Raw genomic sequence first — 16,343 nt, 5'->3', positions numbered from 1 at the left:
TATAGAGTGGTACTGCTCCTACAGTATGTTTTAATAGGATTTTATTGTGTTTCATAGAGTTTTATGGTTGCAAGTTTTGTATAATTCACATTTTAACTGTACGCTGCATTGTGGCATTTTTATGGCTATATTAGCAAAATAAAAATATATTAAACGAAACACCCTAACCCCACCACCACAAAAAGATTAAAACATTTTTTTTTAAAGATGGAGTACGGGGTATTGGAGGAGCGGGTGGAGGTATAATTGGGAAGAGGATATGGAAGGAGTAAAGAAGCACACAATGGAGAGCAACATGGGGGGAGAAGAACACATGAAATAGCAACATGGAGGACAGGGGGAGATAGTTTGGCGTATAAGAGGCACACAAGAGAGCTTGCAAATCGAGGGAGAGAGTAACAAAGCAGGAGGGCATTTGGCAGGCTAAATAAACCATCAGTGTTGATAATTTATTTTTCTATGATTCTTTCTGACCTATAATAGCAGAATGTGACTATCTGCTGGAGTCTTATAGCCGATATTCCATGGCATTTAGACGTTCTGTACGCCGATCGAACTGGACTACTTACGGATGATGGCTCTAAAATGGGGTAGTAGCCCACACTGTTATTGAGGGAGAAAGGGAAACCAAAATAAAGGCCTCCCAATATATGCAGCTGGTTGGCTAGCCTGAGAGGATTTGGAGGAATGGGGGGGCAGGAGCGGCCCGTGCAGGTAAGAGCGCTGGGGCGGGGGTGGACTCGACAAATGAGAGAAAATTAAATATTTCATTTTCCCTCGCCGTCGTCTGTCGAGTATCCCTCCTCACCCCGCTCCACCGCTCTTACCTGCACCGGCAACTTCTGGTGGGGGGCGAGGGTGTATAGATCCAATTGCAGTGAAACCTATTTTGATTAGGATGGATTAGTTTGGGTTTTAGATTTACCAATGCAAAAGGAAGGGATAGCAAGGTGAGGGAAAATGAAAGTTATTTAAAGACCTGACTTTGGAAGCGGGTTGGGGGAAAACGCATGGCAAGAGGGAACAATATGGGGATGAAGCAAGATTAAATCAGATAAGGGAATGAGGTTGAGATAAGGGGGCATGGGGAAAAGGAGGCTACATACACGGCTTGGAGTTTAAGTAAGATGCAGCAGGATTAAAAACAAGTGCTGTGTGTCAGGGCTCAGAACTAATCCTGACTGGTAGGGCTCTAGACCGAATAAGGCGCACTTACTAACTGTCTCGCAGTGCAGCGCATGCACTGGCTCAGGCGAAACCTAAAAAGAGGAGGAGCTTCAATTACAGCATGCCTCCCAAAGTCAAGCAAGCAAAAAATAAAACTACTGGAGTGGAGCAAATCAGGAGAAGAAAACCCATAATAAATGTTTCCAGGCAAGATGAGGTAGGAAAATACATGATTTAATATAGCCCTTGACTAGTATAACCAAGAAATGTAGCTTACCCAGATCCTTCTTTGGCAGCCACCTTGAATGGTGGGCTGTCAAGGGGTCTCCACGCCGGCCGAGCTCTTCAGCTCCGCTGAGGCGTTCGCATCTGTCTCCTGTTCAGCGTGGCGGCCGGGCTTTGCTCCGCCGAGTAACCTGCACTGGACTTCCTGACTGGCCGGGCTGGGCTCCGCCGGTCAGGACTACACCTCCCACCAGCCTCGTGTGCAGGACGCCGCCCCCCTCCTCACACAGCGCCAGGAGGTGCATAAAGCACTGCCGAGTACCAAGTGTGGGCTGTCAAGTGGTCTCCACGCCGGCCGAGCTCTTCAGTTCCGCTGAGGCGTTCGCATCTGTCTCCTGTTCAGCGTGGCGGCCGGGCTTTGCTCCGCCGAGTAACCTGCACTGGACTTCCTGACTGGCCGGGCTTGGCTCTGCCGGTCAGGACTACACCTCCCACCAGCCTCGTGTGCAGGACGCCGCACCCCTCATCACACAGCGCCAGGAGGCGCATAAAGCACTGCCCACTTCCTCGTCCTGCATGGATGCGCGCGGGACTGCGCCGGGCTAAGCCCGGGCCAAGGGCGGGCCCTAGGGGGCCCTCAGAGGCACGAGGAGTACGGGGCGGGGCCACCCCCCTTGTCCCCATCACACTGCTAAGGTAACAACTTTTTGACCTTCCTGACATTCTGGCAAGGGACTACAAACTGGACTTTAGTTGAAAGTTCTCTAATACCCCCAGATTTCCTTGAGGCCTTGTTATAGCCTAACCTTCGCACACGCCATGATGACTCACAAGGGGGTGACCAATAAACCTATCAGCCAGAGAGGCTTGCACTCAGGGTCACAAGTTCTATGTAGGCCATCTCCGCCCACCGCCATTACGAATGAACCTCCCAAGTCTAGCATATCCACCAACCAACCGCCCGACCCAACGAATGGTATAGTGCAACACCTCTCGCTGCTGGACGAGCTAAATTCCCTCTGCAAAACAAGGTATGCCACTGTGGAAGCCAGAAATGAAATCAAAAGTTCCTCCCCTTGCCTCGCTAAACGAACCAGTATGTCGACCCCAATCGCCAGCCCCCTGGTACAACTTCCCCAACCCAAAAATGTCAATACACCAAACACAGTTTTTCCCCAGTCCTCATCTAGCAAAGGGAAGTGGGATGGGGTCACGCCCACAGGGAATAAACCAAAACAACAAAAACTGTGTTTTACCTCTCCACTGACTGCAACTAACCCCCTTCTAAAACTGGAAGAAAAAATAGACCAATTGGTAACCTCCTTCAATTCGAACTTCCTGTCCCAGATTGAACAAATGGTTAGCTCACTCATTTCTCCACTGATTGTCAAAATTACCACCCTAGAGGATAGACTGTTGGGATTAGAGAAATGTATTAAGGCCAACCAAACTCGCACTGAAAAATCTGTAACATCAATCTGTTCCAACCCACCTGGTACAAACAGTAACAATCAAACTCACCCCCTAGTCCCTATCCTTCCACCCCCAATGCACCTAAAGCTAACCACAAACCGGGCCCTTTACAATATACTGCTTCAAGAGTAGAGCACATACAGCTACCCCCGGAGGCTGCACCCTTTGTGTGTGTTCTTGCGGGAGTCCCGGCAATCAAACATGGAAAAACTGAGCGGGAACAAGACTAACTTAACAAAGTCACGTATTGGTTAATTAAAAACAGGCCCCTGCCCCCAGGTTTTGACGGTACCATCATCTCTGTTAGAAGGGTGGGCTGGCTAGGCCCCCTACAAAAAGATATTGATGGTGACCTTGTTCTAATAAAATTTAGAAGCAGTTCAGCCGTTCCCTACCTGCGAACTTTGTACCCCCGTGAAGGTGTTGGCTCTATATCCATCTGGGACCTACGCGACTTTTACCCTAGCATGGTATATACCCCTCAACTAAAACTAAGGGCAGAGTCAGCTCACCCGAAGGGCAGAAACACCCGTGCACTCTGTGGCCATGGCTTTTCCGGCTTCAATCACCTCGTAGCAACGTACATTGGTCATGGGTATGGAAAATAATGAATTCTACTATGAAAAAAAGGAACTTATTCATGCAACATGGACAAATGTTTTATCTTTTTGCCATTTTTGTGCTTTTTGTATATAACTCTTGTCATGAGTGTTTTTAAATGTATGCTTTTATGATTTTAAACAAAAATCGAATAAAGCTAAAGAACTGAACTGGTTATGTGGTAGAGGGAACAATGAACAAGATGGGTTGCGGCTGCCATCTTGCTATGGGAGTGGCACGGAGGCTCCCTGTGAGACTCTTGTCTCTGCTAAACTACCAATTGTGTCCTGGACACCACAACGATCAACAACTCAGCCCCCTTTCAGTATGCCAAATGCCACCTTGATTTTTGTTACATCTGCTCAACCCTGCAGTGCCTGGTCACCATTCACCTATCTTAAAGCAACTGGTCTTTCTAAGAGGAACTTCCACAAGTGTGTCATCATTACCAAATTTGTTTTTAAGTCAGAACGATGTCACAATATATAAAACGCAGACTGTTCAGCAGCAGTGCATTCCTGTTGCAATGGATACGGGGTCCTGCAAGCAGAGTAACAAAGAACAACTCTGTTGTACCCTGTACATAGAGACACTGGTAGCCATGTAGTATTATCCAAGTCTTCTTTATTGGTTCCATGTCAAGGTAGCATCAATCTCTGTCCAGACAGCTCTGGTCAAGTACTAGCCCCACCAGGAGCAGCCTGCCTAGCTGCTCAGCCCATCACGGTCACCACTCAGGCACCCTGGCATTACATACATCACATTCACACCAACATTCCGTTACCATCTCTCACTCTGGCTGAGCAGCTGGGAGGACCTACGCTGATAACAAATAAATGTAATACTGAGGATATAACGAACTCTAGGGTGAAAAATGAACTCTTGAAGGCAGTTTCTAGGAGAAAATATGAACATTTATTCATAAATCAAAGAAGTACAGATGCCGTTTAATTGGAAACATTCACCAGGTGAAAAACATTTACATTTAATTTTAACAGGAAAAAAACATGTTTCCACTTATGGGGTATGTTGTCATGGTGGGTTGGGGCATAAGATGGATTTAATAAGTCACAGATGCAAGTACAGTGGTTATGAACACAGTTGATGGAGCCCATAGTGAGAATTGGACACAATAGTAACTAAAGGAGTTAGGTAATTGAATACTACAGAAATATATTTCTTGGAGTAATAAAGCAACAATTGAACTAACTGCCCCACTTGCTTAGAAATAAATGATGGACATCTAATAAGAAGATAGTTAGCACAAAGGATATGTTGAGTAAAAGAGGTGTTGGCTTCCAGGTAATGACAAGGTGGCCTTCTGGAAATTTTAGGGAGTGGCTTTTTTAAGTTAAAGGCTCCTATGCCCCCCCCCCCCCTTTTTAGGCTTCCTTTTAATTAAACCAGCATTCCAGTTAGAATAAGTGATTCCTATTGGTGCTTAGCAGTTTTGCTGTCTATGATCTAAAGTGGGGAGTGTCGCTCACTAAACAGCATCACTAATATCACAAAGTGCTAAAACGAGAGGGAAGAGATCAGGGGTGCCCTTAAATATTTAACACAGCAACAAAAAAAGTGCAAACTTCATAAAACCATCTGCCATCATACCCACTTCTGACATTTTCACTCTGGCATCCTTCCTCCCAGTGGATTTTACATTGTAAAAACATACAAAAAAAGTGTTATTTTGCAACAACTAAAAAAATACAGTGTAAAGAAACGATAGCACTCTGCTCAGGGCTCCAGACAAAGTTTTTAAGATCGAGTTCTGTGCTTCTGACTTCTGAAAGTAAAAAGTGTACTTTTAGGTGAATAAACAGGGTTTAAAAAATTAGGACAAAGTTCCAACAAATGTAACCTTTAATATGCCTAAATAACATTTTTACCTTAAAGACCTACTTTGGCTGAAGAAGAGAGTTGTAGATACACAGACCAACAATGTAGTGCAGCGGCAGAATACCGTGTGATCCCCATTTGATTAATGTAGGGATACTGACACGATTGTACAAATCAAACTAACCGGTACTCCAGTTATCTGGAGCCCTGATGCCATTAGATAAATAGTGTCATACACACAGAAACTAGTGGCCACAATTCACTAATAGGAAAAAAAACTTACAAATGCCTGCAAATCTACACAAAGTGCAATTTGTTTATTGTCGTGACAAGTAAAATATTGAAAATAGTTTGTCTTTTCCTTCATTATTCCTCAGCGATTTGCTGCATTTCTCATTATGGGGAAACGGAGGACCTGATCGATACTTGCAACGAAATAGAGGATTATGACAAAACCAATACAATGTCCTCAAAAGTATCCCTAGATGGATAGGTAGGCAACACCACTTTATTGTAGTTTATGGGCATTGTTCCAAAAACATTCTTAAAAATGGACAGAAGCATTAAAAAAAAAATTACACATTAGACTATCCTGATTATGAAAGTTATTTTGTACCACTTTTTAGAGTGCCATCACAATGGGTTCATAGTGCCGAGTCAAGTCTTTCTGCCAAATTGTTCTACTTAAGTGAGTCTAAAATGCAGATTTATTGCAGCCTAAAGCAGTATTTACACTGGATGGGATTAAGAACCACAAGTTGATTGCTTTCTATGATGAACAATTATATAATGGATAATCTTAACTGAAACACCAGTTCTAAAGAAGATGCTAGAACGTCTGCTTTCCTTTCTCGAATAAGGATTTGATTGAAAACGTGAGCATGTGGCAAGATTCTACTTCATATCCCTTCTAGAGTCGCAGATATCCGTGATAAAATTCTTGGTGTTGACCAAGTTATACGGTAATTCAGAAATTCAACAGGTATTGAAAATTGATTGACTGGTCACAAAATACTAGTTCTGGAGTTGCTTCAATTCCCTAACTGTATGGCTAAAGAGAGAATAGACTGGGTAATATTTAATTTGCTACATGGAATAATAAGGAGTGCATTCAAGAATTTTATTTTTAACTCCTACTTTAAATAACATGATTGAAGATAAATGCCATGTGCTCATCAGCACCCAGATCCTATTTTTAAAAAAAGAAAAAAATCCACTTTATCTGTGCTTCTCTATTCAGGTTTTTGTATGTGTCTGGGTATTGCTTAGTAGTAACAAGGTGTAGCATACTATGGCGTACCCACATATATGAGACTTAATTTAAGCTTTTCCGTGTTCAGTTTCTTTTGATGTACTGCTTTAGTCATCTTTCGTCAGTGCTGAGATCACTGGAAATCAGGATGGGTCATTTTCTACATCACAACTGCACATGGATGGTAAAATGGCACCACGCTGTGCCAGCTGTGTATATTCCAGCTACACAAGACAGGCCTGCTCGCTTTGCCAATCATTGTCTTTATTTTGTTGCAATTCCAGACATTTCCCTCTGTGATGAGAGGGAAAAAACATTGACTTCTGACATTTATTGGACATAAATTGGTGCAACTTGCTGGGGGAGATCTAGGTTAATCATCACTGCTCATACTACGAACCTGAAGCTGGATGCATGAATAGGTGCGCTAGGAGTACCCCAGTAGCATGCTATTACATCCAGAAATTCAACAAGGATCGTCTGTGTGCGAGTGTCTCTGAATTCATGGAGTGAAGGCTCAATTTCAGATGACAGTCAACAGAATGTGTCAGAGCCCTTTTCCACAAGCATGCTGTCTTTTACCAAAGCAGACTGCTGACGTCAATAAATTAGAGCCAGGAACTAGAGCAAAGGAGGACAATTCACATTACTAGACTCGTAGCTGCACCCCCAGTTTTAATAGTCTAGCAGTCGAACATTTTGCCATATTTTGGTGTCACTAATAATTGCATAGCTGTTTATTTTTTCTAATAAAAGGGCTAGACATGTTTCAAAAAGTCACTGCCATATATACATACATGTATATAAAAATACATATTTACATTTATCATTCCATTTAGTTTCACACTCCTTGACGCCTGTGGTTCCATTGCACATTCTCTTTGCTACACGATTATCAAGTTTGGTTTTGGGTTGGCTTTCACGGATAACGTGAGTAGTGTTGGTAATGGCCAAAGTGAGTGTTTTTATTGTTCACACAAATATATTGCAGGCAAAATAACTACATACTATAGATTTAAGAGAATTTAAAATAAACCATTTTTGGCTTGGCATTGCTAGGAGATACATTTCCGATGCAAAAAAATCTAACATTATTAAATATTATGAATATCCCCAAATCAATTACAAACATTACAAAAGTTTCCCTAGTTTAATGATGGGAATTATTTACAGTACAAAAGCAGCACTGTTTTACCATACCTAAGGCAACTTTGGTTAGAACATATACCACACGAGTAGTTAAAAAATGGATACCAAACAATAAAAAAAAATGAATAAAATGCATGTTTGCCCAGATTCAAATATAGCTCTATAAAACATCATTAAATATTCCTATTCTCAAAGAAGTGGCAAAAAAAAGTTCTCAACCAAAATCCGACAAGGGAAAAAACTATATAAAAAACAGATGTCAACATATACCTTCAGAAAAGAAAATCAGTAAACCTTTTTTTTCCATATAGAAAATATTTTCTACAAACCATATTTTGCAAACCAATATGTATTCTACATAAATGAAAGGAATACGCAATCAGAAGAGTCTCAAATACATGTCTAGACATGTTTCTATCTCACAGTACTCGCTTGTGAAATTAAGACTATAGTATACGGAGAAGACATTGATGGGGGGTCGTCGTACGGTGGTGACGGATGAAATCAGCTCTACACCAAGTTGAACTCCCGCAGATTCAGCTGAAGGATGGTGTCCTTGACGGCCGCAAAGACAAAACGGATGTTCTCGGTGTCTGTGGCACACGTGAAATGGGAGTAAACAACTTTCTCTTTATCTGGATTTTGGTCCTGGTAAAGCTTCAGGATGAACTCCCGAGCAGCTTTGGCATCTTGCTTAGGTCCTAGTCAAGAAAATAAAAATGTCTTTGTAAAATCATAGACATAGACAATGTACTTTTTTTTTGCATATAAACAACTTTATTTGTGACTTCAAAGAAGATAGACAACATATAAAACACAGCTACCATGACGATGAGCAGCGATTAAGTGTATGCTTAGTATCCTTAAAAGGAGTTTGCATACAGTCAAACCCTTCAGATGCACGGGCTGTACATGACTGACAGCTGCACTATTCACACTACAGACCAATACGTGTTCTAATCTTCTGCTTCGTGAAAGTAGGCAGGCACTAGACCCTTAGAGGACAAGGTGTATTTTGAATAAGCCAATATGTGAGGCGATTCCACAGACAGGACTAAAGCATGAAACATTAATGTTAAGTCATTTAACTAGAATTCATTCTTTTGTTTAACAGAGCAGTATGGCTTGGTTCAGTGCTTCTCTGGCGAAAGCGTCTATTTGGGACAAACAGATTCAGATTTATGTCCAAGCTGAAGCCCAGGATTTAGAAAATTCAGGGATGGATGGCTAGCAGTCATACAGGTTTAGGTAAAGATTGCACTGTTAATAATCAACTGCGGTGAGGTGAGATGGAACTTCAAATTGAGTGGATTCAATTTGAGACGTTGAACCAATGGGCAAGACTGAAGGCCCTCAAAGGGTCTGTGTAAGGTACATAATGTCTTCCAGGGAGGAGATTTTCATATAAAGCAGCCATTAGCAAAAGGATAACGGGCATTGACTCATCTCTGGAGCGAAACAAAAAGTTCCCGGTATAGACCGAACAGTACTGGAGATAGGATGCAGCCTTAGAAAACTGCTAGTTAAAGAGGTTGGACAAAAATGTGGACTTTTTATTATTCACAGAGAAAACATTTTCGGGAAAGCATCTCAGAATGTATTGTCATGTGTGGCAGGCCTTTCCTAGTAATACATACATCTTACATACAACCAGGCCTAACTGTATGCTAAAATGAAGGGTATACACTTTTTGGAGTGTGTATGTGTAAGTCTTAAGGCCTACAGAACTAATAAATAGTGATGGTTAGAGCGTTTGCACAGCTGTCATTAATTCATACGCAGGTTGACATTAGTTGCAATACGAAAAATAACAGAATTGCAGCTGAAAGGAATCTTCCAATCTCCTGTCAAGAGTTCTACATGTAGTGATTAGCACTGCAATGCCATCTGGCCTTGCACAGATTAAATTGAGAAGGAAGCAGATTTGTTACAGTTGCTCTCTGTTCGAGTGTCTCTAACAGATGCGTTATTCATGGTCTTAGGTAAAGATATAAGAGTGCACAGAACCCCCTCCATAGAGAATCACTGCGAAGTAAGCTATAGAGACCAAGACATGGGGGGAAGTGTGTGTGTGTGTCTGTATGTATGTATGTGCTGGGGATTAGACTAATCCATTACAACTAGGGAAAGGTGATTTAAAATGTTTTGCGGTTTCCTAATATTCATTTACTTTCATAATAGGATTGCTGAGATTACTGTAAACTCATCGTAATTCATACATAACATTTATGTGCATAATAAATAGCCTCTTATTTTAAAATACCAATAGCCGTGCATCTACTATTTCCAGGGAGTAGGGGATATACATCCCCATAGAAATTCAGCAGTTCTAGTTAGTCATCTCAAGAAACTAACTCGCACCCGGCACTGCTAATTACCCCACATATGAGTCACTCATGACATCTTCTATGACATCATTGATTTTTTGTATCTCTTTATTATCGACTGCCGATGAATCATGATCATAAACAGATATATACAATTACCACAGTCCGTTTTGATTTTTTCCCCTTTCATTGCATACGTTGTATATCTTCATCCCATACATATTACAAATAAACGTATTAAAGGGTAGGTTAATCGTCCTAGACAGATGTTGGTTTATCATTGAATAGATGATTCAAAACAATTCAGATATAAGAGATCAATTATCATCTTGGAACTTAATAAACTCCCACCCCCAACAATCCCCCCTCCCATCCCCACCCACTCCTGGTCTATCAGTTGTCAATGATTTAGCTTCCCCTGGGCAGTCACTAGAGGCTGTCAAGTCTGCAGAGAATGGGAGCAAGTATCTCGCATCACTTCCTGCTGACAGGTGCCCACCTCTAGATAGGACCCTCTAGATCGTGCATGTTATTGCGACCTCGCCACACGAGATTGGACCAAGTTGAGCCCTTCCAGTTCCAGCAACATGGCTTCTCACTCTAACGCTATGGGTTGTTTTCGGTGACCTCTCTCCTCCTCCCTCCTGAGGGCCGCTCCCTCTGCTCGTCCCCACTGCCTTAGATCTGTCTGCCATGTAGTCACCATAGGAGACCTAGGGGACTTCCACCTCATCGTTATTACCCTGACCGCCAAAATGAGAGCAAGGTCCAGAAATGTTAACTCAACTTTCTGTTTCCCTGATCTTTTACGTAATCCTACCAGGCAAGGTAAGGCTTCAACCGGGACCGGCAACTGTGTCACAGTATTGAGCACTTGACATACTTCGGCCCAGTAGCCCCGCAGCCGTGGGCAAGACCCCAACATGCGTATAAAGTCTGCTTCATCCCCTTTACAGCGAGGGCAGCAATGGGGGGAATTCAGGAACATACGGTGTATCTTCTTGGGAGTGAGATATGATCTATGGAGCACCATTGCCTGGATAAATTTGAAGCTGGCATTACGTGATACTCTTTTAGGATGCTCTAGTATAAGCTGCCATGCATTATCTGTCAAATCAGTATCAGAGTCTTCTGCCCAACGTGTTCTAAGGGTCATGAGCGAGATTGCCTTCCTCCAGCATAACAAGGCAGTACGTAGTAAAGGGGAGCAGTTCGGGGGTATCCGGGCTTTGAGCAGTAGTAAGGAGTGGAGCTCTCCTCGGTCAAGTCATTCTCTTGTGAAGCCGATCTCGTGGAGGTTCCTGCCCGCGGTCCAATAAGAAAGCCACTGGAGTTGGCTAGCATAGTAGTAGCCCCGGAATCAGGAACCCCGAAGCCACCCGACCCAGTTCCTAATTGGAGTTTATGAAGGCTAATCCGTCTCCGACCGGTACCCCGGATAAGGTTGATCAGAATAGTATTCAATGTATTAAAAATATTTTGGGGAAGGATCACTGGTAAATTCACAAAATAATATAGAAGGGGAGGAAGCATATTCATTTTGGAGATAGCAATTCTGCCCATAACTGACAGGGGTAAGGAAGTCCAGAACTCTATGCTACTGCGAAGCAGTGTTATAGCACATTAGATATTGCCATCTATTTGGTTTTCCGGTGTCCTATATACCTGTATACCCAGATATTTAAAATTGGTCTGGGAAACCGGTATCGAATATGTACCAAATCATATATGGGAAGAATGTGGGCCCTCCCTAAAGAAGAAACCAACTGATTTTTCCGGGTTAATCGCTAGCCCTGACAAGAGCTCGAACCTCTCAAAGATGGTGAAAATCGAAGGGGGATCAGCCATCAAGTCACGCAGGTACAACAAAATTTCGTCCGCGTAGACAGATATCAAGTGTTGCGTCCCATCTATAGGGATGCCCTCGCGGTCTGCTCTGCTTCGGAGGGCTAGGGGTTCAAGGACCAGGACAAATAAAATCGGGGACAGGGAGCAGCCCTGTCGCGTACCTCTATGTACTTTGTAACGTTCTGAAATGTGTCGGCCAGTACGCGCCCTAGCTGTGGGATTTAGCATCTAATAAACAAACCCCTTTTAAGAAGGTATTTGGGAAGCCGAAGCATTTCAGAGACTCGAACATAAATGCCCAGGATAACAAATCAAATGCTTGTTTTAGATCAAGTGCTATACACCCTGCCCGGGGAACCTCCTGTGGAGTGGCCGTCATTTAAGCATGCAGTCTACACGTATTCAGCGACGTGCTACGTCCGGGAAGGATACCACATTGATCTTGATGTATAAGTGTGGGAAAGTGGGATTGTATACGATTGGCCAGAGCTTTACTGAGGATCTTGTATTCGGTGGAAAGCAAGGAGAGAGGTTTATAATTAGCCATGTCTAGTTTGTCATGGCCAGGCTTACTTTTAGATGTAACTAGTGTCTGCATAGTGGATTCCAACAAGTGGCCCTCCTCAAATGCTACTCTATATACCGTCTCTAGGAATGGCACTAGGATATCCGAGTAAGTTAGGTGAAACTCCACAGGGAGTCCGTCCATGCCAGGCGTTTTATTACGGTTGAGGTTCTTGGTCGCTGCACTTATCTCGTGCTGGGTAATAGGGCCATCGATTGCCTTCTGTGTATCGGCCGTCAGAACCGGGAAGTGGAGATCTTGCAAGAATTCTGCTATCTGTCCATAGTCCTCTGGGCCAAAGGGCACATAGAGAGCTCGAAGATGGTCGTGGAACGCCACGTTAATCTCCACTTGTGTATGAACCAGGGTGCCTGTCAGGGTGTAAATCTGAGCTATAGTCGGTGGGTCTGGTTGGTCACGTACTAGTCGAGCAAGTAGTGTACCTGATTTATCGACTTCGGTGTGTTGTCGGCGTAGGTATTCCCTATATATAATCTATTGTCCGTAACGTTTCTAACAACTCCGCATGATCAACATAAGCTATTTGCAACTCTCCTCTTTTCGCAGGATCGAGAGCTGCCTCCTGCTCAAGTACCTTCAATCGGTTTTCTGCCTCACAAAGTTTCCGCTGTACCTCTTGTCTGGCCCCTAATAATTGCCCTATCGCCGCCCCTCTGACTATTACCTTCATGGCGTCCCATTCAATCAGGTTCGAGGAGGCGGAGTTCCAGTTTTACCTGAAAGAATCAGTGATAGCATTAGACAGTGATGTGCGAAAGGGGGTGTCTTCTAGAAGAAGCAGGCTGAGTCCCCAGGTGGGTACCGGGGCTGACACTCTACCCCAGAGGAGTGTGATCGTCAGGGGCCTATGATCGGAAAAGGTCTTGGCTAAATATTCAGATCTCCCTACTCTAGTGAATATAGATCTTGAACACAGGAACCGATCAATCCTAGTGTGAAGATTGTGCAAGGGGGAATACAAGGAATATTCCTTGTGAGTAGGATATAGACCTCACCATGTATCCGACAACGTCCAGCCATGCACCCAGGAAGAAAACAGGTCAGTCAACTTGGTCGCCCCGGAGGTCTGAAGAGGAGGGTGTGATCTGTCCAGGCCTAAATCTAAAACTGCATTCCAATCCCCCACCAGCACCCAAGGGATCCCAACCCACTCTGTCAGTGCCATGCCTAATTTGTATAAAAACCTATCTTGTTCGTAATTTGGAGCATATATGCTTCCTAGGACTATCAATGGCCCATCCAGAGTGCCCTTCACCAAAACGTATCCTCCCTGGTCATCCACCTGGCGCTCAAGCTCTTCAAATGGTGTCCCGTGGCGGACCCAAATAGTCGCTTCCCTGGAAAAGGCTGAATAAGTTGTAGAGTAAATGTCACCTCTCCATTTCTTCCACATTTCTGGGATTCCGAATCTGTGAGGTGGGACTCTTGGAGGAATGAGACATGTGTGTGGTGTCTAAGGAGAAACAAATGAATTCTATGGCGTTTTTTAATCGCACCCAGCCCTCGTACGTTCCAAGTAAGAAAGTTGTAGGACCCTTCAGTCACAGCCGTAGTCGCCATCTACCCAGGTAGTAAGTATTGTCTTTCCCCTTGTAATACACCTTGTAGAGATCGACCAGGAGACCCTGCACCCTAAAAAAAAAAAACATAACTTGGCACAGCATAAAAACTGCGCTGGGCCCAACAAGTGAGTGTCAAACATACAAAACCAAATTGCGGTGCGTACGTCAAAAGGGAAGTGGCCAGGCACTAGTGGTGTCATAGTGCTGTCAAACGCCAAATACTGATGGCTCAACGGTACTCCAGCCCGGGGAAAAAGAACAGGAGATATTTCTGTTAAGGGAGTTGAGTGGCAGACCCAGATCGGTGGGCAGTCTCTGGAGGATCCGGTATCACCCAGGATCTCTGTGGGTGTCTACAACTAAGGGGTATGGCCCTAAAGTCTTATTCCCGATATTCCACTCAGGAAACCTAACCCCCAACATCCCGGCCGTATATTCATCAGAACAAATAGTTATAACATTATCAATACATTACATCATGAAGGATACCAGAAGCTACAACTCTATGTTTTTGTTCAGAGTCGCCCAGCGACTATAGTCAGGTATCCAGCTTATCACCAGCTGCGCGAGGTGTGATGGTGGGGAACAAAATTGCGCTAAGATCAGAGTCTGAATGTAACGTGCTATTGTCTGAATCCGTTGCAATTTTATTTGTATCTTCACGGAAGGCGCCGGCCGTCGCAATCACTCCTTTCTGGTCCCTCCTCTGTTGCTCCCGAAATGGGCCAGAGCATCCATTGCCCCTGCTGGACATCAGGGATCTACGGTCTTCATGACCTGAGCCATCCCCTGAGCCCTGTTTGGACTGTCCTTGAGTAGAAACTTGGCTCTCCCCTATGCACATCACCTCTCTTTTTCTCATGGATAACCTTCAGTCGGGCGGGAAAGAGGAGCGCGTACTTGAGCTGGGCCTTCTGTAGCTTTTTCTTCACCGCTTGATAAGAGCGCTGTCTCTGGACCATTGTTATATAATCTGGGTATAAGGGCACCCGGTGATTCTCATATTGGATGAGGGAATACTTGCAGGCCTTCTGCAACAGAATGTCTCTATCCCGATAATTGAGGATCTTTACAATCAACAGACGGGTTGGTCGGACAGGTCTGGGCTGGCCAGTCGGAATTCTATGTGCCCGCTCCACACAGAAGTACGACGAGAGCCCCTCAGGCACGACATGTTCCCAGTACCATTGTTCCATGAAGTCTGCTGCACAAGGTCCCTCGCAGCGTTCCGGCAGGCCTATGACGCGTATATTGTTGCACCGGTTTCTCCCCTTCGCGTCCTCCACCCGATCCAGCAATGTGGTGACTTGTTGAAGTTGCTGCATTGAGGAGTGTTCCGCCACCGTCGGTGTGAGATCCGCGAGGATGAGGCTCTGATCTTTCACCTTGTCTACTAGCTTGCTGTGATCCGCCTTCAGGAGGGTCAGATTAGTAGTGAGACAACCTAGTTGTAGTTCCATCGCTGATCTAGATTCCCTTATTTCTTTAAGAATCAGGTCTAGTTGGTCTGGGTGCTGCTCCCCAGTGAAGGCAGTCGCTGCAGTCCCCGGCGGAGAGCGCCCATCCGCAGCGCCCAGCGTGGTGCGGGGGGTGTCAGAGTTGCCCTGGCTCTCCGGTCCCCTTGCTCCCTTGCGGCCCATAATGTCAAGATTCTTCCCCGCTCAGCAAAGGATGTCCGCTATCGTCCAATCCGAGGTCCGGTCCACAAGCAGTACCGTGCTGGGGCGCGGGCAACCCGGCACCCCCGAAAGCGTCCCGCAGGGGGAGAGGATGGAGACCGGCTGAAGCAGTCCAGGCGGGATGTAAGAATAGAGGAGGATCAGGGGGGAGGGGAAGAAGAGGTCCCCTTCTCAGGGAGCTTTGCCTGACATCAAGGCCGAGCCACTAGGATACCCCACACACACCCCCAGCACCGCAGCTGCAGTCTCTTCCTAAATTTCAGCTTCTAGAATGCGGAGAACAAGGTGCCGGCAATCACGAAGAAAAAAGGGAGCGGAGGGGGGAAATAACTCAGTCCGGCAGACGGCACATATAACCAGGGCACGTACCATGCGGCTGGCAATCAAATATTGGGATAGTCAGCCTCTCGAGTCCCGGGACGTTTCTCCCTGTCCTCCCAGTCCAATAAGTTATTAATGCAGCCCTGTTCCCGCCAGGTTCCGGCCGAATTCAGCGGCTAGGAGGCCCCCGCAGCACCGCCTCATGCCCCCCCAGCCCACAACGTAGTCCTCTTGAGTCCAAGCGGTCACTTTGCCTTCCAAGGCAACCACCACTCACCAGCACTCGATCCGTAGAGTCTCCACCGGGGGGCCCAATCC

At 44.9% G+C, this 16,343-nt stretch overlaps 1 protein-coding gene across 1 annotated transcript in view; it reads right to left on the bottom strand.

Annotated features, from left to right (window-relative positions):
- Positions 1 to 4,357: 4,357 nt before the first annotated feature.
- The window catches only part of LOC147727286 (guanine nucleotide-binding protein subunit alpha-14), a 520,494-nt gene continuing 508,508 nt past the window's right edge, over positions 4,358 to 16,343 (bottom strand). Inside the window, exon 7 of the mRNA XM_086961341.1 lies at positions 4,358 to 8,403. Coding sequence (XP_086817467.1) covers positions 8,213 to 8,403 — 191 coding nt within the window. The 3' untranslated portion in view covers positions 4,358 to 8,212. The remainder of the gene's footprint in view (positions 8,404 to 16,343) is intronic.

Source organism: Lissotriton vulgaris, chromosome 3_1 (assembly GCF_964263255.1).
Source record: "Lissotriton vulgaris chromosome 3_1, aLisVul1.2, whole genome shotgun sequence".
NCBI classification, from domain to species: Eukaryota; Metazoa; Chordata; class Amphibia; order Caudata; family Salamandridae; genus Lissotriton; species Lissotriton vulgaris.
This window is presented reverse-complemented; position numbering and strand designations above follow the sequence as displayed.